This window comes from Prionailurus bengalensis, chromosome C2 (genome assembly GCF_016509475.1).
Source record: "Prionailurus bengalensis isolate Pbe53 chromosome C2, Fcat_Pben_1.1_paternal_pri, whole genome shotgun sequence".
NCBI lineage: Eukaryota > Metazoa > Chordata > Mammalia > Carnivora > Felidae > Prionailurus > Prionailurus bengalensis.
In genome coordinates, this window is record NC_057350.1 from 31,111,414 (window position 1) to 31,135,898 (window position 24,485).

Below are 24,485 nucleotides of genomic sequence, written 5' to 3' on the forward strand. Positions count from 1 at the left end.
TTAAAATTCTGTAAACCCATGATTTTGTGGCCGGACTCTGATTATCATCAACTGTAAAGAAAATCCTCCTTCTTATAAACAGAATTTTAATAAAATCAGTGACAAGCATATGGTTTAACTTGAAAATGGCCACCTGTCAAAATGTGCTCTAAAAGTCAGTGGTACAGAACACATATCCAATACAAATCCCACCTAGTTTTTTAAAGGTAATGTTCAGCATTTTCATTTCTGCTTCCACCTGTAACAACAAATTTTCTTCTGAAAAGAATATTGCAACTGCACAAAACCAAGTTAAACTATTCAGTTATTAAGCAGGCCATGAGAATATACTGGTTAAATGCAATGTACACTGAAGTGAGCAAGACGATGCTGTGTAGTAAACATTAGCTTCATAAAGTCCCTAAAACACTTAATTAATGAAAGCCAAACATGGATAAAACCAATTTACCCTGATTTACACACTCTCTTCATCTGGAAACAGCTGCTTAATGTTCTTCCTAAAAACACAGCTTGCTTCTTTCAGTATTAACAAGCTATTATTGTGAGTTATGTCTTTCTTTCAGTATATAAATTCACTTAAAGCGAATGCAGAGAAGTTTATAAAATGCCAGCTTAATGTTGTTTTAACATATGCTGCAAGGAATTTTTGAACATTGACAGTTTTGATTAAAGACATCTCTCTTTGGCTCTCATCAATTTAACTTTTGCTTTTGAGTTGCCTTGTTTGTAGTGTCAGAACAACTTCTGTGCTTCAAAAATTATGCCTGTTGGTACAAACACCAAGCATGGATAAAGATTCAAAGATCATGAGCTTTGGCATCAGAGCTGGGATAACTTTTCTTGACATAATCTCATATGAGTATAGCACTAATTCCAGAAAGTCTTTGAGGGTTAGATGGAGGTGGATGAAGGAAGTTGTTAAGACTTAGCTAGACATAGAAACACATATGTTCAGCCCACCAGCTTCATGGATTCTCTAGCTTGGATGTTCTAAATATAGAAAAATGCCCCTTTGTTCCACTATATTTTGATTGAGGTTCTGTGTTTTAAAATTTTCTGCTTTCACTTAAAGATAATTGTTAAATGCAGCAACTAAAAAATAAATGTTAGAAGTTAATACATAAGGGAATACCTTTTATTCATGTGTTAATAGTTGGATGAAGTTTTTAAAAAGTTGAAATAACCATTTTCTTCCTCATCTTCTCTATTTCTTCTCTCTCAACTTTTCCTGAAATGAGGTCCTTCCATCTCTTCTCCATTACGTTTTATACTTTATTTGACAGTGAAATATGTCAAGTTAAAGGCTTCTTAGAATATGGCTATTAAACTATAATCTATGGAAAATTAATTGAAGAAGGTGCTGTGATAGTTATTTTTAAATCAAGCAATTCTTACAAAAAATGTCATTAAAAATATTTAAAAAGCTAAATATCCTCTTCTCCCTGAAAATGAAACAATGGTGAAACTCCAATAGAGATTGTTTAATAAATGTATAAGGAGAACATGTTTTATTTGTAGGTTCCATTTTTTATGTATTCAGTGTTCATATAATTATTATGAGTGAACAATAGAGCTTCTTCAAATTTTTATTTGGTATGAGTTTTCAGAGTCAAAATTTCAGATTTTCATTCAAAACAGCTGCTTATTCTCTGTAATTTAAGTGAATGAAAGGATCAAGAAAGTTATCAAATTGTGCCAATAGTGGGTCTATTCAAGGAGCTAGAAACTGGTAAATTAATTAAAGTCTTTCATTTAATAATTTGCTAGTGGGTAGGAGTTTTTCATATGCCTTTTTAAAGTTTGTTTATTTATTTTGAGAGAGAGGGAGAGGGAATGAAAACAGAAGAGGGGCAGAGAGAAAGAGAGGGGATCAATCAAGATTCCACACTTGTCAGCACAGAGCTCTATGCAGGGCTCAATCCCACAAACTATGAGATCATGACCTGAGCCTAAATTGGGAGTCAGTCACTCAACTGACTGAGCCACTCAGATGCCCCTTCATATCCCTTTAAAACAGATGCTCTAGCTTCACAATTCCCATTCTTCTCATATACTTCCTCCAGCCATAGGAGTGTTTGTTTGCTTGTTTGTTTTAGAGAGAGAGAGAGAGAGAGAGAGAATGAGAATCTTAGGCAGGCACCACACTTAGCATGGAGTCTGATGCAGCACTAGAACCCACGCCCCTGGAGTCATATCCTGACCTCAAATGAAGAGTTGGATGCTAAACCTACTGAGCCACCCAGGCAACCCACCATAGAAATTTTATACATGCTGTTTCTACACTTCTTCCTCAGGAATAATTGATACTACTTTCCTTGCAGATCCCAGCACTTGCTCTTTTTCAGGGAAATGCTTTCTCCCCTTCCTGATTCTGTCAACTTCTTCTCTACTCCAGGTTTTCCTAGCTCCTTGTCCATCTCATTCACAGCATTTTTTTTATGTGTATTAGTTATAAATGTAGTTTGACCAGTAACTTGATTAGTAGGAGTTCAAGAAAGGTTTTGAGTGAGTAAAGACGTTAGTGAATGGACAAAAGATAAGAATGGAAATTCCTGAGAAGCAGCACATTACATATCCATTCAAAAAATGGGAACTGTTGAATATAGGAAGAGGATGGACAGATGAGAAATGAAGCTAGACAAATCAGCAGGTCTGGGCTTTATCAGACCTTTGTGCTACTTTAAGGAATTTGAATTAACTAAGTAGATATCTTAGATACTATGGAGTAGTTTAAACAGGAGAGAGAGTTGTTCCACTCTTCATTTTGGGAATAATAACTTGAGGGCCATGTGAATTCAGAACTGGAATTGGATACAAGAAGCAGGAAGATAAATTACCAAGCAGTGGTGTCACGCAGATGAGAGTTGAAGACTGAAATAGGTACAAGAGAAATGAGGATGGGTTCATTGTCATATCTAAAATGTTTCCATTTGGTTTTATGCTGTGTTTTTCAGGTTGATCGCCAGCCCCAGTTTATTCAAGGCTATCGAGTGATGTATCGTCAGACTTCAGGCCTGCAGGCTACATCAGCATGGCAGAATTTAGATGCCAAAGTCCCAACCGAGAGAAGCGCTGTCTTAGTCAACCTGAAAAAGGGGGTGACTTACGAAATTAAAGTTCGACCATATTTTAATGAGTTCCAAGGAATGGATAGTGAATCTAAAATAGTTCGTACTACTGAAGAAGGTCAGTTTTCAGATTTCTAACAAAAGGCAAACTTAAAACATAACGAAGCCAATTTCTGTTGAAGTTCTAATTTATCACCTACCTTAGAAGAATATCAAGAGAGGATATAAAAAGTGAATTCAGGAAGTGTCATTTTCTCCTTTTTCTGAGAATCACATAGATTCTGAGAGATTTTTAAAAATGGCACTTAAGTAATGTGAATTTTTCTTCAGTAAACATTTACTCCAAAGTTTGTCAGTACAATGGAATTTGATTATGATATTGTCCCGTATTATTTTTCTTAATATGGATTAAGCTCATTTGGCTTCATTAAGGGACAGGCTACTGGAAACTCAAGAACACAGGCTATTCATTGTCTTTTTTTTCTGACGTACCAGAGCATTACATTGTTTTTTATTGTTTGTATGTTCTGTTCTGTTTTGTTTTGTTTTTTATAAGCCTCCTTCCCTGTGGGCTCTGCCAGTCTGACTCCTAATTTCTCATTCAGAAGGCCACTTGCATGTTTGCAATAGCATTCTTATTAGTGACTTTCCTTCCCCCTCCCCCATTTAGAAATTGTCTTGCACACAGATACTTTAAAGTCAATCTGTGATGGACGTGAAATTAACATGGTTTTGAATCAGTAATTTACCAGTGTCCCCTTCACTAAACGGGAGGCTTATAATATATGGTACTATCAAAGTACAAAAAGTCGGATGCCAAGTACAATAACCCCCTCCTTTTCTGCTTTTCTACTAATTTTATGTGCACAGCTCTGTAAAAAGCCATTGTTTATAAATCCATATGAGAACAACTTAAGAAAATGTATGTAGGTTGCTTATGCTAATGTAGATGTTCATGTTTGACAAAAGAGCTGTTAAGTTATATATACCTTCTAATCAGCATCCCAGTGAAAATGTTATGTTCGCATTGGTTTACAATGTGATACAATGACATGGGCTGTAGTACTTATCTTAAAGATACCATTAATCTACTTGTACGATATGTAAAGAAAAAAATTCCTAAAAATTAATAATATCTTCATCCACCATTAAAATTTACTTTATATTGAAAATATGTAGTACTCCTGAGTGCTGTGGGCGAATTTGATACAGAATGCTATAGTTGAAGCCTACTTCCTTCCACAAATGAATCTCACCATAGTGAGACTTTTCCTCTCGACTAGACATTTGGCACCATTCGGTATGCGTTTATTTCCAACGCATGTGGCCTTCGGAAGGTAAAAACGGGAACTCAGCTGGGGTGCATGTGGGAATGACAAGCAGTGATTTGGGCTCTTCCACATCTGTAGAAAGAAGCTGAGCCCTGGAATAACTGACCTGTCAGGAGAACGGGAATGATGTTCTCTCTAAGCAGGCAGCAAGGCAAATGAGAAAGCAGTTTTCAAAAGTGTTATTTTTCAATGCACCACAACACTGGTGAACACGTGGTTGGATTTATATCATTGTGCCCTATGTTGGAGCAATGTTATCATATAAAGGAATAATAAAGAGTGGTATTGTGCTACCATGTCTGTGTATATCCAATATCTTGATGCAAATATGGTCATACCTCAGTGACAAATTTACTAAACGTGGGAGACTTTATCAATAGGCTTTTAAAATATCTTTTACCGTTCAATTGTACATATGTTCAAAGGATTAAACTCTAGAGTTATGAAAGCATTGATCCTTTTACACAGAAATCCTTTAATGCCACAAAATTCTTTGATTTTTGTTTCAACTGGTATTTCATTTTGTTTTTCCTACTCAGAGATTTACTGAAAATTGATAAAATTCCTGTAAATCAGTATTTTTCAGCTCTCAGATAGACTGGAGAGCAGATGCTGCAGTCTAAAATCAGAAATTTTTTTCTCACTCATCTTTTCTCAGTATGATTATAATTAGTTATAGGAGAAACCATAAAGAATGAGAAGTATAGGAAATTAAAACCTATCCATTTCACATTTGACCCAACATGAACTGTTTTCATTTATAACTTCAGAAAGTCTTTCCCATCTATATAAGTTTTAAATCTTACGTTATGAGACTATGTATATGTTAATTATTTTTCCCAATATGAAAAAAAGTATATTTTCTTATATTGGTCAAATTTATTGCTGTTTCTATTTTTATTTATTAAACACTAAATAAAACAAAACAAAAAGACTGTCATTAATGACACCACTCAGAGAAAACGTTTGATGACAATCTGAGGAATGCATCCTCTCAGAATACTTTTGAAAGGGGTGTTTTGTTTTGTTTTGTTTTGTTTCCAGAAAGAGAGCCTATTGGAGTCAAAAGAACCAAAGTTCTATAGCCGGACATCCCTGGGTTCAAATTCTGCCTTGGTGTTTGACTTAGCTCTCTTCTTAGTACTCTCTTCTTTCCTTTTCTGTAAAACTGAGATAAGAGTTGTTTTTACTTCTTGAGGTTAGTGTGATAATTAAATATGACACTTAGCTCAGCGCTGGGCATACAGAAAACACTCATTAGAATGTAAGTTGTTAAATTTATTATTGAGCACATATTAACACAGCTGTTGTATTTGCTTTAAATCTATCCATTATATTTAAAGGACATTAAAAAAAACTGTCACTGTTGAATAATACATGCAAATTCAGAACTACTGGAAACCAGACCTCATGCTACTTATCCTCATATTCTATAAGCGGTATTAATGCACATCAAGACTTACAGTTTGTGTTTATTCTAATTACTTCCTCTGCAGCCCCAAGTGCCCCTCCACAATCTGTCACTGTGCTGACAGTTGGAAGCCACAATAGCACAAGTATTAGTGTTTCCTGGGATCCTCCTCCTCCAGACCATCAGAATGGAATTATCCAAGAATACAAGGTAGGGCCTGAGTGAAGAAGAAAGGCTCACAGAGAAGCTTCTCAAAGAAGTCTCAGTGTCACATGCGTGAAGCATGTCTCCAAAGGCTCTCTGATTGAGTCTGGGTGTAACGTAATTTTTATATTGTTTTATGACAGGTAAAGAAACAAATGCATAAGGAGTTAGAAACGAACCCCAAGACACAGATAACACAAACTCACTTGGACTAGTAAACCATAACAGTGGAGTGTTTGGTTTTTGGTCTTTGGTTTTTTTAGTATGGCATGATTTCAGAACCTCAAAGATTTAGAGAGATTGGGTTCAAGAGTGGGTAGTGAAACTCTCCTTCCAGAAACTTCCTGTATCATTGTTATTAACTTTCTTTGTAATGGACCTTAGCAGGGATATGTTTAAACTGTGGTCTCGTAAAAAGATGCTTCCAAGGTTTAGAAAGTTGGAGGCGGAGGCTCCTGATAAATTTGTTGCTGTTTAGAAACAGTGTACATCCATTGTCTTTTTGCCATCGTTTGATGTTTAAGAGACAGAAGTCTAACTTTGAGAAATAAAATTTTGATTAGCTGTGATGTAATTAGAACACATGCAACAGTAAAACACCTCATTAAACCTTATAAAAATTCAAAACTATGATTTTTGCTATTAATAGTTATTTATAGAATTTTAAAATTAACATGCTAGATAGATCTATTAGAATAGAAAACTAGACACCCCCCCTCACCCCAAAAGTTTATAGCTGTTATGTAAAATGAAGCTGAATAATTGCACTGAAATCATTGCAGATTGAATTCTGTTATTTCTAATAAAAAATAATAAATTCAAAATAGAATTTTCCTAAGTTAAAGGTTAACTTACTGGAACAAGCAATGTACAGAAGCACTTACTCTAAAATTATTCCCATCACTTTATAAAGAAACATGTGTGTGAAATATAAGTTTTACAATAGCATAATTATAAATATATATATGACGTTTTACAAGGATTAGAGCACATTGTTTTAAGAGCAAAGTATGATCTATTCTTGTGCGTGCGTGCGTGCATGTGCACGCGCGCGTGTGTGTGTGTGTTTTAATGAAGTTAAGATTATACTTTTGTATTATCTGGAACTAAATTTAAGTAAAATTCCATTTACTTAAGTACTGATTTTGTTTATAACATGATAAATTTTGTCATAAATTGTAACCTTTCTCACTCATATGAGATTGCCTTATTTTGGTAACAAAGTGTATATTTTGGTGAGGCCTAAATATTCCTACATTAGTAATTTAGATATCATTGTGCAAATAAAAGAAATATACAGTTTACAAGAATTATTTTAAATAAAAAGTCAGGAATTTACCCATTTCAGGAACAAACTATGTGTGTTCCCAATTACGTGTCTATACGTAGATTATGAAATACTGTGTGTTACGAATACAAATATATGTTCACAGTGTAATTCTTTTTGTAATGCATTTGACAGTAACAAATCCCCATATCTCAGAAAAAATGTATGCCTTAAAATGTGATTCTTACTTGTGGTAAAAGCCTAGGTTCTCTCACATCAGTGTTTAAAGACTTTTCACCACTTTGTTCTCATGCATGTGTATGTGTGTGTGTACATATGTTTTGATCAATATTAAGATTTATTACTGTCGATGTAAATACTGGCTTTAATTTCATCTCAGTCAATACTTATAACTTAGGTCAATTAATCTTGTTAACTACTTCTGGGTAAGTTAATATTTTCTTAAATAAAATATAAATTACTTAGATGTGTGCCTATATACCTTGGATATTACAACTCATAATCACTGTATTTTAATAGGTTATATGCATAATAAATCTTGATAAATAAATTAAGCAGAGGAGTTTATGTGTTTTAATCCATACCTGAATGTTGTGTGTAACCAAAGACCACTTTACAGAAGTGTTAAAAGAATCATTGTGTGATGAGTGTTCAGTGTTGATTATAAGGTATAAAGGAACGTGGCATAGTTTTAGCTTCCCTTATTGTTCTTCCTTTTTTTATTATTGTTCTTCCTTTAATATACACACACACACATACACACACACACAAACACGCATACACATATATAAATAAACTGCAAAATTAGGCTTTCGAAAATGTCATTTACAAATATTTCTATAAGCCTAGAGAATAGATTGGTTACTACTAAAAAATATTTCATCAATTTAACAGAAAGGATAATTTTATATTCTTTTGTTGTTCGCTTTACGTTTTTATAGATCTGGTGTCTGGGGAATGAAACGCGATTCCATATCAACAAAACTGTGGATGCAGCCATTCGATCTGTCATAATTGGTGGATTATTCCCAGGTATTCAATACCGGGTAGAGGTTGCAGCTAGTACCAGTGCAGGGATTGGAGTAAAAAGTGAACCGCAGCCGATAATAATTGGTAAGTACCAGTGTGTGTAGGTTTTTTAACCTATATCCTAAGAGTGGATATGCAGCAATGATTGAGAGGGTGCCCTCATCATATAGGCAAATAGGCTGACTCACTAGGGCTTCTTGAAGAAATCATTAGCAATTTCTTGTGCTCTTAAGATTCCCACAAACTTCTTTAAATTATTAGCACTAAGTCTTTAAATGCGGAAAGTTAATTTGAAAATAATTTTCAATCAGTAATTTCATGAATAATTTTGATGCCGTTGAAATATAATAGGAAATGAGGCAGTTACTGAAAAAAATGCATTATATTTCAAACCTGCATACTTCCTTTTAGCCAGGAAAATGTCAAAATTTAACCAGAAACATGCCAGAATAAACTTTTTAATCGGAGGATATTATCCTGAAGAAGAAATCCCTATTTTTTTTTAAGTTTACTTATTTATTTTGAGAAAGAGAGAGTGAGAGAGCTGAGGAGGGCAGAGAGAGAGGGAGATAGAGAATCCCAAGCAGGTTCTTTCCTGTAAGGGCAGAGCTCCATGCAAGTGTTCAAACCAACAAACCCTGAGATCATGACCTGAGCCGAAATCAAGAGTCACACACTTGACCTACCCAGCCACCCAGGTGCCCCACGAAGAAATGCCTATCAAATCTACTATCATCATTACAGAACATTTTTCCCTAGTAGCATTGTGTTTGCCTGTTCTTGAAATATATCTAAGTGGAATCAGGCAAAATATAATAATATGTGTCTAACTTTCACTAAACAATGTGTTTTGAGATTTACCCAGGTTTGCAATTCATATGTGTTATTTCTGAGCAGTATTCAGTCTGGTGAATGTATCATGTTTTGTTTCTCTGCTTTTCTCCTGAGAGAGTGAACATTCTTGTGTAAATCTTTTTGAGGACATACGTTTTTATTTCCTTTAGAGAAACATTTAGAAGTGGCATTTCTGGGTAATAGGATTGACATAGTGTATAAAAGCCTGCAAACACTTTTTCATATTGTTGTATAATTTTATACTCTCATTAACAAAGAATATGACTTTCACTTTTTGTACATCTACATTATTTGAAGTTGCCAGTCCATAATTTTAGTTATTCTAATGAGTTTAAAAGACTACCTCACTGTCGTTTAAACGTCAATATTCTTTGATAGCTTGTGATGTTGAACAACTTTACATGTGTTTATTGGCCATTTGCATATTTTCTTATGTAAAATTTCCAAATCTCTGCCTTTTTAAAATTGTATTGCTTGTCTCTTGTTACTGGGTAGAAGAAGTTATATTCTGAGTACAGATCTTTGTCATATATTTGTATTGCAAATATTTTCTCCTGGTCTATGCATTTTCTTAATAGTGTCTTTTGATCAGCAAATTTTTAAATTTTAGTGAACAACAATTTACCACATTTTTCTTTTATGTGTAGTGCTTTCTAAGAAATTGTGTCTTACCTACAGATACCAAAGACATTTTCTTATATTTTCTTCTAGCAGCTTTATAATTTTAGCTCTTATAATTATGTCTATAATTCATCTTAAAGTAATTGCATGTGGTTTGAGGTTTGAGGCTTATTTATTTTAATAAGTATATCATCCCATGGTTTATTAAACTTTCCCTATTTGATTTTTTATACTATTATAAGTATGTTTGTAAAATTTCCTTTTCTAACTGTTCTAAATTATATATAAAGTTAATTTTATATATTGCCCTTTTATCTTTTGACCTTACTCACTTCACTTATTTATTTTAATAGTTGTGACATATTTTCTGAGTGTATTCAAGTAATATTCTATCTCTTTTCTTATTTGTTTTAATATGGTAAATTCTATTGTATTGTTTTAAAGGTGAATAAATCTTGCACTTGTTTCTGGGTTAAATCCCACATGGTCAAAATATGTTTTTTGTAGATACTACTGGATCTAATTGCTAACATCTGGTAAAAAAAAAATTGCATCCATGTTCATGAGGGATATTGATCAATAGATTTATTTTCTTCTAATGTCTTTGTCAGGTTTTAGAATCAGAGTATTTAGCTTTATAAAAGGGATTGGGAAGTATTCCTTTCTCTACTATAGTCTGTAAGAGTTTTTGTAGGCCTTTTAATTATTTTTCCTTAAATACTTTGTTGAAATCAGTGATAATATCTGTGCCTAGAGGTTTTTTTTGTGTGTGTGTGTGTGGATTCTATTTACATTTATTTAGAATTTTATTAGTCCTGTATTGGTTGTGATAAATGGACATTTGGTTTTGAATTTGTCTAATGCATCTAAGTTGTTGAATTTATAATCATATGCTTATTTGCACTACCTCTTTATTTATAATACACTCAATTGTGATTGTGGTTGTGATTGCAGGATGTGTGGTAATGTCATCTCTTTTATGCTTAAATGATGAGAATTTGTGTTCTCTTTTTTTGCCTCCATTTTTTTTTTGCTCCCTCCCCTTCAATTTCAAGCTGTCTTGATATGGATTTATCAATGTTACTAATCTTTTCAAACTAGAAACTTTTGACTTTGCTATTTTCTTTCTGATTAATTTCTGCTCTTTTTTCTTCTACTTACTTTTATGTTGCTTCTTAAGATGGATATTTATATCAATGATTTGGACCTTTCTTCTTTTCTAATATGGATATATAAAGTTATACATTTCTTGCTAAACACATGTTCAGCTGAATCTTACACATTTTGAGGTGTTATGTTTCCATTTATCACAATGTTGAAAATACTTTTCACTTCCCCAAAGTACTTTTTTTACTTTGTAGAGGTTATTTGGAAGCATATCATTATATTTCCAAATGTTTTGGGATTTTTTCAGATAGGTTTTTCTTTATGATTTATAATTTAATTCCAATGAGTTCAGGGAATGTATATTGTATGAATTTAGCCTTTAAATATGGAGACTTATTTTATGGCCCAGCATTTGGTCTTAATGAATGTTCCTTGTGCACTTGAAAAGTATGTATATATTTCTGTTCTACAGTGGAATGTTCTATAAATGTCATGTCAGATTAGTTGGTAGTATTATTTAGGTCGTTACTGATTTTCTACCTATTGATTCTTTCAATCAATAAGAAAGGAGTCTGGAAATTTATTGTAATTAAAGATTTGGGTATTTCTCATTTCCATCTATACGTTTTTGTTTTTTACTACTCCTTTTAAGTGAATACATTTTAGGGTTGTTATATCTTATTAATGAACTTACCCTTTATCACAATGGAATGCCCCACTTTATAAGCCAGTAAGATCTTTTTCCTGAAATTTAGTTTGTCTTATATTAGTATAGCTATACTAATAGCTAATTATCTTGTAAGTGTTTGTATGGCTTGTCTTGTTTCCATCCTTTTACAGAGAAACTGTACATTTCTGTTATTTAAACTGCATGTTAACTCTTTTTTTAAATTCAATATGACAGTCTTGGGGCACCTGGCTAGCTTAGCTGGTTAAGCATCTGACTTCAGGTCAGGTCATGATCTCATAGTTGGTGAGTTAGAGCCCCGCATCAGGCTCTGTGCTGACAGCTAAGAGCCGGAATACTGCTTCAGATTCTGTGTCTCCCTCTCTCTTTGCTCCTCCCCTGCTCATGTGCTCTTTCTCTCTCTCTCAAAAATGAACATTTAAAAAGTTTTTAAAAATATGACAATCTTTTAATTGGAATGCTTACACCATTATCTTTAATGTAATCAGTGATGTGTTTTGGCTTAGAATTACCATCTTGCTATTTGTTTTCTGTCTAACTCTATTCGCGTTTCCTAAGTTCCCAATTTCATTTGGATGAATTAAATAATTCTCTATATTATAGTTTATATCCACTATTTTTTAATAATGGTTACTCTAGGATTTGCCTATAAGGATCTTTAAAAATATAATTCCATTTTCCTTGCTCTCAATATTTTTCTATTGTTAAAATTTTACTCTTATACATATAATAAACACCAATATACAAACTAAGGTATTACTTTTTGCTTCACTTTAAATCATTAATTCTCTTTTAAGTAAATTAAAACTAAGGAAAGTATTTTATATTACTCATTTTTTTCAGATATTTTGTTCCATAAATTCAATTTCCTTAATGTCCCTGAATTCCTCTATTTCTTTAACTTAGCCACATTTGACCAAAAGCTATGAAAATAATATGATCTCCCTTGTTTATTTCCATTTTTTCACAATGCTTCCCTTTTGTTTTACATATTTGCTTAGTTTTCTACTTATTTATGGTGAGATTACATGTCCCATACCTGTTATTTCTTTATGGGCAGAAATGAAAATATACAGTGAATTATTAATTTTATATAATACACTTTTGTGTTCTACTATTTCCATTGTTTTTCTTTTACATTTTCATCCCTCATATATTCGTCTATAATGACTCTATTAATTTAAGTCCATGAACATATTGTAATAGACATTTTAATGTCCTTGTCTCCTAATTTCAATATGTGTATCATCTTATGGTCTGTTTCTATTGATTACCTTTTCTCTTGACCTTTGGTCATTTTTTTCCTGTTGTTTGTGCCTCTTTCTTTCTTCCTTTCTTTCTTTCTTTTGCTGTTATTTTGCTTGTTTTTGCGTGTTTAGTATTTTTTTACTGTATACTAGATATTGCAGATGCATACCATAAAATTTTGTGATCTTCTAAAGAAAGTTGGGTTTTGTTCTAAAGTAAGTTATGTTACTGGCTGATCATCTTGATCTTGTGGTGGTTTGGATTTTACATTTGTTAGTATAAGGCTGTTTATATTTGACCTTATTCTCAAGCAAAATCTCAACATGATCTTTTCTTCTAAATCATGGCTCTCAAGAGGGTTCAGTGAAAAACCTAATATGTTTATCTGTTTTCCCAACTTGATGAAATTTGAAGTTTGAACACAATCTTTGCAGTGGACATCTGTTGAAAGTCTGTTTAGCCTTTTCAGCTTTCTAGCTTTTGATTTTCATGAGATGTTTGGAATCTTCATTCTTCATGCAACTAAGGGTTAACCTTAGGATTCTGTGGGGGTTGGGGGAGGGGAAGAGTGTCGATTGGGGATTTGGGAATATCATTTTCCTGTGGCTCTTTCACATGGCTTCCCAGTGAAATTTTTCAGTCATTCTGTCATTTCAGAACACTATCCTCTGACACCTCAGACCAGTACAATTGAGGATTGCAACTTGGGTCCTAGCTGCCCAGCACTGTAGGGATTGAAATCTTCAAGGGGAAAAGAAAGCCTCAAAAGTACAGATTTCCCCTAGAGTTCTCTGCTTTCAAGGGACAAATCCTTTTAGTTCTTTCTGCTTTCCTTTGGTTATTAGCATCTTTAATTCTTAAAAAAATACTCTTCCTAGAGTTTACATATTTTAAGAATATTTGCTGAGAGTTTGGTACAGTGGAATGTCTCAGGGAGCACCAGAGTGGTTCAGTTGGTTAAGTGTCTGACTTTAGCTGAGGTTATGATCTCATAGGCTCTGAGTTCAAGCGCTTCATTGGGCTCTCTGCTGTCAGCATAAAGCCCACTTCAAATCCTCTGTCCTTCCTCTCTCTGTCCCTCCCTTGCTCTCTCTCTCACTCTCTCTCTCTCTCCCTGTTTGAAAAATAACATTAAAAAAAAAGAATATGCCAGTTCCATTGATTTCTGTTTGTTTTATTTTTGAAATGATACACACAGAGCACACTGCCAATTTCTGGAAAATTGTTTCTTATTACAAAGTATTTATTGAATATGAAGAGATTTAACATTCAGTCATATTGTTGATTTTTTATATCCTCCAAGTTTTTGTTCTTTTATATATTAAAAGAATTAAAGAGAAAAGTTATAGTATTAACTTTCCTTTAAATTGCCTTCCCTTTCTTAATTAGTCATACAGACTGAATTAATTTCTTAACCTGAGGGGAACCTACAGTCTTGCCCTTCTGAGATTTTCTAAAATAAATTGGAATAAGAGAAAAATACAGGTACACCCAAAAGGATTTAACTGACATATGTGTGTGTGTGTGTGTATACATATATATAATGCATGTATGCATATATATATATGCAATTAATTTTTCCCTGAAAAAATGTTTATGAAATATCTTTAAAAAGCATTGTTTTCTATGAGAAACAGATAAGTAAACAAAGCTTTAAGGTTTTTCTCCTCTCTCATGCATATATGAAATGTAATATGTCTAATTCAAAGATTATCAAGTATCTATATTTTTATTTCCTGTTTTTTCTATTACCTTTATTAATAAGTAAAATTCTCAAGCAAGGGAAGGGTTTTTTTTTTCTTTTTTGTAGGACTACTTGTGTTGTTCCCCATATTTGGGGGATTTATTATACTTGGAAGCAAGTACAACATTACAAGAATACCATTTAACTAAGCTCATGTGATGTCAATTAAGAATTTTAACAATTGTATAGTAATTTTATTTTATTTTATTTTATTTTTAATATATGAAATTTATTGTCAAATTGGTTTCCATAAAACATCCAGTGCTCATCCCAAAAGATGCCCTCTTCAATGCTCATCACTTACCCTCCCCTCCCTCCCACCCCCCATCAACCCTTAGTTTGTTCTCAGTTTTTAAGTCTCTTATGCTTTGGCTGTCTCCCACCCTAACCTCTTTTTTTTTTCCTTCCCCTCCCCCATGGGTTTCTGTTAAATTTCTCAGGATCCAATTTGTATAGTAATTTTAAAAAAGGAAAGCCAATTTAGAGTATTTTAAATCAAAAATAAAATTTTCTTAAATTTCTATCATTTTAAAAGGACTGTGTTCAAATGTATAGCTAGTACCTTTTGGGTTATTTTAGTGTATCATATAACTGTTTCCAAATTTTCTATGAATAAAAACATGAAATAAACACTATTTCTATCTTCTGTTCAAGCAGCTAGAATATGCAATATTCAAGCTATAATCAAATAGAATTGAAAATAAATACATGCACTCACACATAAAAACACATGCATGCACACACACGCACAATTCAATGCAGAAAAGGCTATTTGTCCTCAAGAGATTTATTTCTTTTTAATATCTACTGTTGTATGGAAGAAGCCTTTAATTGTTTCTTTAATTACTCCAGCACGTCTACCTTAACATCTTGTCTGATAACCTTATCTACACAACTGTTATTCCTTAGTTGAAAAGTGATTTAGGATGGCTAATCTCTTTTTCTGTTTCAATCTGTGCTTTCTCTATTTTCTAGTCAGTACTAGAAACAGCACTCAAAGGGACTCAAGCTCTACCACACTTCCACTTTGCTTTAATTAAATCATGTGTTGGCATTTGATGTAATTTATGGCTGATAACTTTAGATTTGTCTCATACCGGACTATGCACAGTTTCATCTATTTCTTCTCAGTTTAGTTTTCATTCCAGAAAGTTCCATTAAGGGAATATTAAAATATTGTATAAAGATAATAAATAGCCTTACACAAGTTTAAAGGTAATATTGTTCTTTTGTCTGTATTTTCCACTGGTAAGATGACTTTTACCTCAAAGTGTCCGTAGTTCTGTACTGTTGCATTTACAGATACGGAAATGCAACCACATATATTTACATATGTAAGCATCAAAGAGTATGCCATGTAACAAATTTACTTTGACTTAAAATTTTCAAGCAATCTTGTTTAATAATATATCTATTGTTTCTTTAATCATTTGGCCATTTAATGCTTACCTTATATAGTTGCTAATAATATGTGGAACAGCTGCAAACTTTCACAGTAATAGGTACAATCGAATCTGATGTGTCTAATTAATTTTTAGTCCAACAAATTAGTTTTGTTCTTCATTACTCTCCAATGGGAGAAAGACATTACATTTCATTATATTTTTTGTCTGCAAGAACAATGGAGCGTTACAGGTCACATGCATCCCTTGTCTATACTCTAATTAGTCCGACTGACAACATTTTTCAAAAATACCAGAAGCATAAGAAATAGTAATAAACCTTGGGTAACATATATATCACACTATACCAAATATGATATTTTATGGACCTTTTACACAAATGAAGGACACATTTTCTTTTCTCTTTGTTCTATAAGGTGTTTGCTTTCTTTTTAGTAACTATTAGTAGTTAGAAAAATCGCCAGATATGTGCATGTCTCATATTGAAAATATGAGCTCAGTTTAAATACATTTTTTTAAATGTTTATAATTGAAAGAGGGCAAGTGAGCAGGGGAGAGGCAGAGAGCCTAATGCAGGGCTTGAACTCATGAACCATGAGATTATGACCTGAGCTGAAGTCAGATGCTTAACCAGTTGAGCCACCCAGGTGCCCCTTTAAATACATTTTAAACTAAGTTTATATGTATAATAATAAAGGGCAAATAGGTTGGAAAAATTAACCAGGTTTATTACATAAGTGAATCTGGTTTTCACATCTAGAATTTAACACAAAAGACATTTCAGAAATAGAATATAAGTATGCATAACAAAAATACTAGCAGCTGTAAGAAACAAGCCTGTGTACTGATTGGCTTAAAAAAATAAAGGTTGTTTGTTTTTTCTTATTGATAGCCCTGTCTAGTATGGAGTAGCAGAATGGGTGGGGCTTCTACTCCAGAGTTATTCAGGGAATTTCAATCCTTCCAGTCACTAGCTGTGCCATCTTTGAGTGGGGTCAGAATCCTCCAAAGATCCGCTCTTTCTATTTAACATTAGGAAGGAAAGAGAATGTCAAGTATTGTTACAGTAGTGTCTGGGTCATATCTGGAAGTAGTATGCATAACTTGTGCCCCTGCTGTATTGGCCAATAACTCAGTCACTTTGTTTCACTTCAACAAGTGAGTCTGGGAAATGTAGGTTAATTTCTGACCTAAAAGAAAGAAGAAACTAGTAAACAAGTCATCTGTGGTTTCCCAGATCTCACATCTGGACAATTTACAACTTACATCCCTGAAGTTATGTGAGTGGTTCTTAAAGTAACCTGTACCTATACCTGGGTCCTAATTTTGAATCAACAAACTACTGTGTTCCTATCAGCCTCTTTACATACATTATCTTAAATAACACTCCCAAATATTTGAAACAGGACTGTTGCCAACTAGCAGAAACAGGTACTTGAAAAGATTGAGTGACCTACATGAGGTTATTGCTTACTTAAGCTAGTAAGTGGCAGGGATGATATTCAAACAGAAAACTTCAAAGACCGTGTTCTTTCTAATATATTGTAGTGCCATGATAACTAAAACAATGAACATCTTTGGATGTAATATGTTGAAATTAGCCACTTATATTTCGATTTCAATTTCTTTTAAAAAGCCTTTGATTAGTAATTAATAAGATATGATGTTGACATTACAAATAATTTCACATCAGTGTGTAAATTTCTTAATCTCTTATATAAACACCTAACCTAAATCTTTGCTCTTAAGTGATACTATGATTCCATGAGCTTTTAACTATTTTAAAATGTGGATTAAGATTTTAATTATCTCTGAGAGGTCTAAATTCTCAAAAACATGAGTATTTCTAGAATAATAGTCCAGATTTAAATGTTTATTTTAGTGGGTCACCTGGGTGGCTCAGTTGGTTAAGCGTCTGATTTGATTTCAGATCAGGTCCCGAATCTTATAGTTCCTGAGATCAATCCCCATGTTGGGCTGTATGCTGACAGCACAGAGCCTGCTTGGGATTCTCTCTCTCCCTCCCTCTCTCTCTGGCCATCTCCTGCTTGCTCTCTATCTCTCTCTCAAAATAAATAAATTAATTTTATTTTTTTTTTAATTTTTTTTTCAACGTTTTTTATTTATTTTTGGGACAGAGAGAGACAGAGCATGAACGGCGGAGGGGCAGAGAGAGAGGGAGACAGAATCGGAAACAGGCTCCAGGCTCTGAGCCATCAGCCCAGAGCCTGAGGCGGGGCTCGAACTCACGGACCGCGAGATTGTGACCTGGCTGAAGTCGGATGCTTAACCGACTGCGCCACCCAGGCACCCCAATAAATTAATTTTAAAAAGTAAATGTTTACTTTAGTAGCATAGACTTTAGAATTAATTTTAAAGTTGTCTTTTTAATTAAACCTACAAGTGGATTTTCAAATTAGTTTAGTTTTAAAGGAATATGTGAGATTTATCTTTTTGTGACATTTTAATTATAGACACTAATCTCTATGAAAATATACTTCTATAATTGTCATTGTTTTATATAGTAGTTTTAATACATTCCAAAAAAATTAAAGGCTGTTTGATCAAAATAAATTCCCTGTTAGAATATTAAGGATAATATTAAGTTACCTATTTTTAAATCTTGAACACTTCAACTTAGGCAGTGCTATAGAGGAAAGACAATTTGTAAATACCCTGTGAATGTTGTAGTTGCTTTTTAAAATTTTATTTTAGCAAGACTATATTAAAATATGCTTTATTTGGCTGAAGAAATGTTGCTGTTATTTTGCCCACTAGCACTTGCATTAGTACTTATTTATAAGGCAATAAATCAAGAAGCAGTTCTGAATCTATTCATAGTAACCCCAAGCATAAGGGAGCAATGTTCTTAATCACATTTTAAACTCATAACTTGATTCTTCTTCTGAAACGTATAATATATGCTTATCAATAATTTTGACAGTCTCAGAGCACAATTATTACCTGCCTTCATAGGAATTTTCTAATTTTCTCTGCCTTTGGTACACCATGTAGGTATTCCTGTGTTGACTTTCATAATAATGTTTACTAAAACTATTATTTCTTCCACAGGGGGACGTAATGAAGTTGTCATTACTGAAAACAATAACAGCATAACTGAACAAATCACTGATGTTGTGAAGCAACCAGCCTTTATAGCTGGTATTGGTGGTGCCTGCTGGGTAATCTTGATGGGTTTTAGCATCTGGTTGTATTGGCGACGAAAGAAGAGAAAGGGACTCAGTAATTATGCTGGTAAGAGACTGTTAATAGCTAAGAAAACCTCTTATCTTTAGGAATGTAATGAAATGAAAGAGAAGGAATGGAATTGAATAACGAATGAGTGAATGAACGAATGAATGAATAGATGTTTTGGGCTTGTTTTAAACACCTGCTCTGTAAAATGCAATTATAAACAACGTGCTTTAATGCATCTCTTTTCACCATATTCCGTTATAAACATAAGGCAAGCTTTTTGCTTGTATCTCCGATGAAGTGCAACAAGAATGCACATGGATATGTGTAACCATTTTTTTCTCAAGTAGTTCTTCAAAACAGTCACTCACAAGCACAGCACACACACACACACACACACACACACACACACAGACTGCATGCTATGCAGCCATTATTTGAGAAGTGGATTTAGGCAAGGGCATTACTAACATGTTCGGTAAGAACAAAAATATTAAAATATAGCTTTTAGTATTTCAAGACACAGATTACAATAGGACATGTCCTGGACGGCAAATAAAAATAAGCTAAAAAAAAATCTCATCACAATTAATAAGACTGATGAGGCATGAATTAAATGACTTAATAATCACTTACAGAGGGTGTCTATTTCAAGGTAACCAATCATCATTTTAGAAGGAAGAAAAAGGAGAAGGAAAAGAAGCAGCAGAATAAAAAGAAGATCCTAGATATTCTATTTGCAAAAATGTTTTCTTTTTAGAGTCTGAAACAGAATTTCAAGGAGTCAAAAACTGTGACCTTCAAAACATTTCTGAGGCAGAGGAGAGAGGGGAGGGGGTGGAATTATCAAGTCAGTGATTAGAAGAGTGAACTCAGTAATGAAGCTATAGTTAATAATCATTTTTTTTTAATTTTTTTTAACGTTTATTTATTTTGGGGACAGAGAGAGACAGAGCATGAACGGGGGAGGGGCAGAGAGAGAGGGAGACACAGAATCGGAAACAGGCTCCAGGCTCTGAGCCATCAGCCCAGAGCCCGACGCGGGGCTCGAACCCACGGACCGCGAGATCGTGACCTGGCTGAAGTCAGATGCTCAACCGACTGCGCCACCCAGGCGCCCTAAAAATCATTTTAATTGCAATTCATTTTAAGTATTTCCTCTGACAACAATCATAAAAATAAGTTGTCTCACAATATTTCACACTTTCTAGAATTTAGAAGGGGATAATTTTCGTTTAACATCATCCTACAAACATTTTAGAATTTTTTGACACATTTTATTCAGTCTTCTATTTCTAGTTTTAATTTTAAGTTTAAATGTTTATAAATGTCTTAATAACTGATTTTGACAGAAACTTCATAGTTTATTAAGCTTATATGCTGCTGTAGCTTGTAGGCTTCTAAGCCACTGATAATGTCTAAACACGGCAAAATGGAAGGGATAGGACCCACTTAGTTGTCTTACTGGTTATTTAACAGTATTTAAATATGATGATTTGATTGTAACGTTATGGCTCATATCTGTATCTTATGAAAATAAAGCTTATTATTTACTGGTTAGAATACGTTTCAAAGACTAGAGAAAGCAGTATAGTGTATCCATTGAAAAGGGGATTCCAGACTTTGTGACTTGCAATCATTCTCCCATTCTCATATTCCATTGGTCGCTGATGGTTTCTCCCTTGTGTTTTATCATTCTGAGTGCTATCTCACCACATCAGGGAGGCATTCTTCCCAGCAAGGAATACTAGGTAATAACTGCCAAGTGTCAGAGTCTTGAACATTCGTGATATTTAATGTACTTCTTGTTCTGCAGTCCAGTCCTCTACTTTCACTCCTTATAGGTATTGTCCATCAACCCATCTATTTAATCAATCACCATGTTACAGTTCATCCCTGTGATGCACGTACAAATCATGTAAATCACAGGGAAGAACTGACTTAATTCATGGACTAGTTTATGTTTATCCCTTTGCTTGACCTAAGTGAAAATAATAAAAGATTGACCGTGCTAGTTTCACTGCAAAGTTCTAAGATATCCACATTCGAGGCATTGCATTTTTATCCCCCACATTCATCCCCTCACTCCTTACAAATAACATAGCTCTCTTAACTTTTAGGTTTGTGCTTTTAGTAAAATTATATCAGACTTCCTTGTTCTTCTTTTTCCTCTCCCTTTTATTTTTTTTAACATCAGTTCTTTTTAAAACCTATGCATTTAATTTGAAAATATCTGTTGGTTTTTTGAGCTTGACAAGAATAGTACAGTTCCTATTATCATTTCTCATTGTGATTGATATCCATCTGCTTGTAGAGGAACTGCTAACTCAGAAGGTGCTATGCCCTTCAAATATTTTGGAATAAGGCCAAGCCAGAGAGCAGCCTTTCAAAACCTTTATACTTAATTGATAGATGGCTGACTCCCAGAATGGATTTACCTTCAACTAATAATTTGCCTTCTAGCAACTGATGTTCTCTGCTAACTGAGAAGCAAATGAAAATCCAAACCACAGGTACCTAGCAATGTATATCTGACTTTATGATCTTTTTTATAATCTCCGTCCATATACATCTTACCCTTCACCTGTTAAAATTTTCATATTCTTGTCCTTATACAACTTTAAAAATAGGGATTTTAAATAGGAATGATTAGTGGAATATATATCAAAGTTTTAAATTTCTGATGTTGTAGGAGCACAAAGATTTCATACAAGGCTATTTTTTCTTTCTTTGAAGTGTGTTATAAAACTTATAGGGAATATACTTGATTTGTACTGGTTCTATTTATATTTTGGTTTTCATAAAACTTCTCTGGGAATGTTTTAAATTTTACCAGTATGAAAGCAATGTCATTTTCCTCACAAAATGGAAAGCCTACTGTTTTCACATTTTTACTGCATGATAATGTCTATATAGTGTCCAAACTTTATTGTTAATTCATGAAAGCATTGGTAATTTTTTCCCCTAAATAAACAAAAAGTCTATTTTGGGATAAGTATTTAGATTAATTTTGTAACATAAGATATTTCCTTTCTTTCCAACCTCAGTTGTGATCTTGGATTATACTTAAACATCTGGTGCAATTTATATATATTAAGATATAATATATATTTCGTGCAATTTGCATATATACACACATTTTATTTTATTTTGTTTTATTTACTTTTTTTTTTTTGAGAGAGAGAGAGAGGGTGCAACTGAGTAAGGGGCAGAGAGAAGGCAAGAGAGAGAGAATCTCACACAGGCTCTGCACCATCATCATGGAGCCCAAAGTGAGGCTCCTGACGCGGGGCTCGATCTCACCCAGTGGGGCACCCGTGCTCACCCAAAGCGGGGCTCATGCTCACCCAAAGGGAGACTTGAACTCACCCTATGTTGGGGGGGGGAAGGCTGAAGCTCACCTGATGCGGGGCTCAAACTCAGGAACCTTGAGATCATGACCTGAGCCGAAGTCAGATGCTTGACCAACTGAATCACCCAGCTGTGCCTATACATGCATTTTAATAAAGCTTGACTGACTCTAAGTAGAATTGTAAAGCAGGTAAAATTTGATTTCAGCACTCCCTTTTCTCTGCTTCATTCCAAATCTCCTCTTACCACTAGAAGTAGAACAGGGAAGATTTTAACTAGTGGGAAGACATTTCAATATCTTTCAGGTTGGAAATTCTAACTCTCAGCAGGCAGCCTTCCACTCACCCTGTGCAGGCAAAAACTTACTGACTTTTTTTAAAGCTAATCTTTGTGTATCTGTCATGTAGAAAATTATATTTGAATGTTTAGAAGGAAATAAAATAAAAACATGCTACTCAGTATTGATATTTTTCATATATCGGAGGATTTAACATATTTATCATAGAACACTAGTGAATGACACCTTACATTGTAAAAATGAATATCAAGTATCAAATGCAGGGGCGCTTGGGTGGCTTAGTTGGTTAAGTGTCCTACTCTTCAGCTCAGGTCATGATCTCACGATTTCTGGGTTCAAGCCCAATGGCAACACAGAGCCTGCTTGGGCTTTTCTCTCCTCCTCTCTCTCTCTCTCTCTGACACTCCTGCTGTCTCAAAATAAATAAATAACCTTAAAATAATGAATTAAATGCAAACTTATATATTTAAATGATCTGAGAGGAGAATTTGGCCTGAATATACTTTGTTTCTTTACATAGCAGATAGTGGAGATTTCCCCAGGGCAATGTTACATGCTAACTTCTTATTCAATCGTTTCCTATTTATCCTTTCTTTAATTCTTCAGATACGCATGTCACCTCTTTGCATATGGTGCAAAGAAAGGCAGCTTGAACAACAACAAAAAAGGGAATCCTTATATTCTATGTGAAATCATTTTATACTTTCATACAGCATCATACAATGTTATTTATCTTATGCTCCATTGAGCACTAAAAGTCTACTTGTCACTGCTTGTGAGGTTCATGACTGCTCGACTAATTTACCACTTGAATCGTTGTAACATCAAATGAATTGTAAAAAGATTTGGGCAGAAAAAACAGAGCATATGAGGTGATTTTTGAATCTGGAGTAATGTTTGATCACAGGTATATCAGTATTTGTGAACAGATAAATAAACAACATGAGTTTGGATAAAAACCATGTAGCCCACAGGAGAGGTCTATGTAGCTATATGTATATATAATATACATACTCATATATATCCATTTTATAATCCTCATGAAGGCTAATGACTCTTTTCAAACTTACATTGTTCACTTTTCTTATTCACAATTTTTAAGTTATCAACTTTTTAATGAAAGTATATATTTTGCACCTTTAAAGGGGTGAGTGATACTTTATAAGTATTATATTACCTCTGAGAATAACAGGCTTTATGAAACTCAGTAAATATAAACAATATATTATTGAGTAAGTAAATTATGAAATGCTAAACACTTCTTACATAGCTTTAAAACTGTTGGTAAAATATAAATTATTTGACAAAACTATCCAAAGAGAGCTAAAAGATTTGATGGAATTTTTATACTCTGATTATCTGGGCTGAGTTAATGCTTATTAAAAGAGGATTAATCTACATTCATATTTGAGAACTAGCTTATCAGGAGAGGGAATAAGGCTTGGCTGGCAACATTAAAGTTTCCATTTGGAGTAGGAAAATGTGGCCTACTAGAGATAGGCACTCTGAAAGCTTCCTTACCTCAAAGTGTCAATTTACCACATAGTTACATTTCCCTTCCCCCTCACTTCTAGCAGGCATGAGATTAGGATTAATCCTGTCAGATAATAGTAGAGGTACTTTCTGTATGACATAAACTTGCAA

The 24,485-nt window shown here is 33.7% G+C and overlaps 1 protein-coding gene across 19 annotated transcripts in view; it reads left to right on the forward strand.

Annotated features, from left to right (window-relative positions):
• The window catches only part of ROBO2 (roundabout guidance receptor 2), a 1,723,333-nt gene that overhangs the window by 1,629,373 nt on the left and 69,475 nt on the right, over positions 1 to 24,485 (forward strand). For all 19 annotated transcript variants that reach the window (XM_043593855.1, XM_043593853.1, XM_043593859.1 and 16 more), the window contains 4 exons: positions 2,955 to 3,186; positions 5,896 to 6,020; positions 8,244 to 8,415; positions 19,070 to 19,252. In XM_043593855.1, the coding sequence (XP_043449790.1) occupies positions 2,955 to 3,186; positions 5,896 to 6,020; positions 8,244 to 8,415; positions 19,070 to 19,252 (712 nt within the window). The remainder of the gene's footprint in view (positions 1 to 2,954; positions 3,187 to 5,895; positions 6,021 to 8,243; positions 8,416 to 19,069; positions 19,253 to 24,485) is intronic.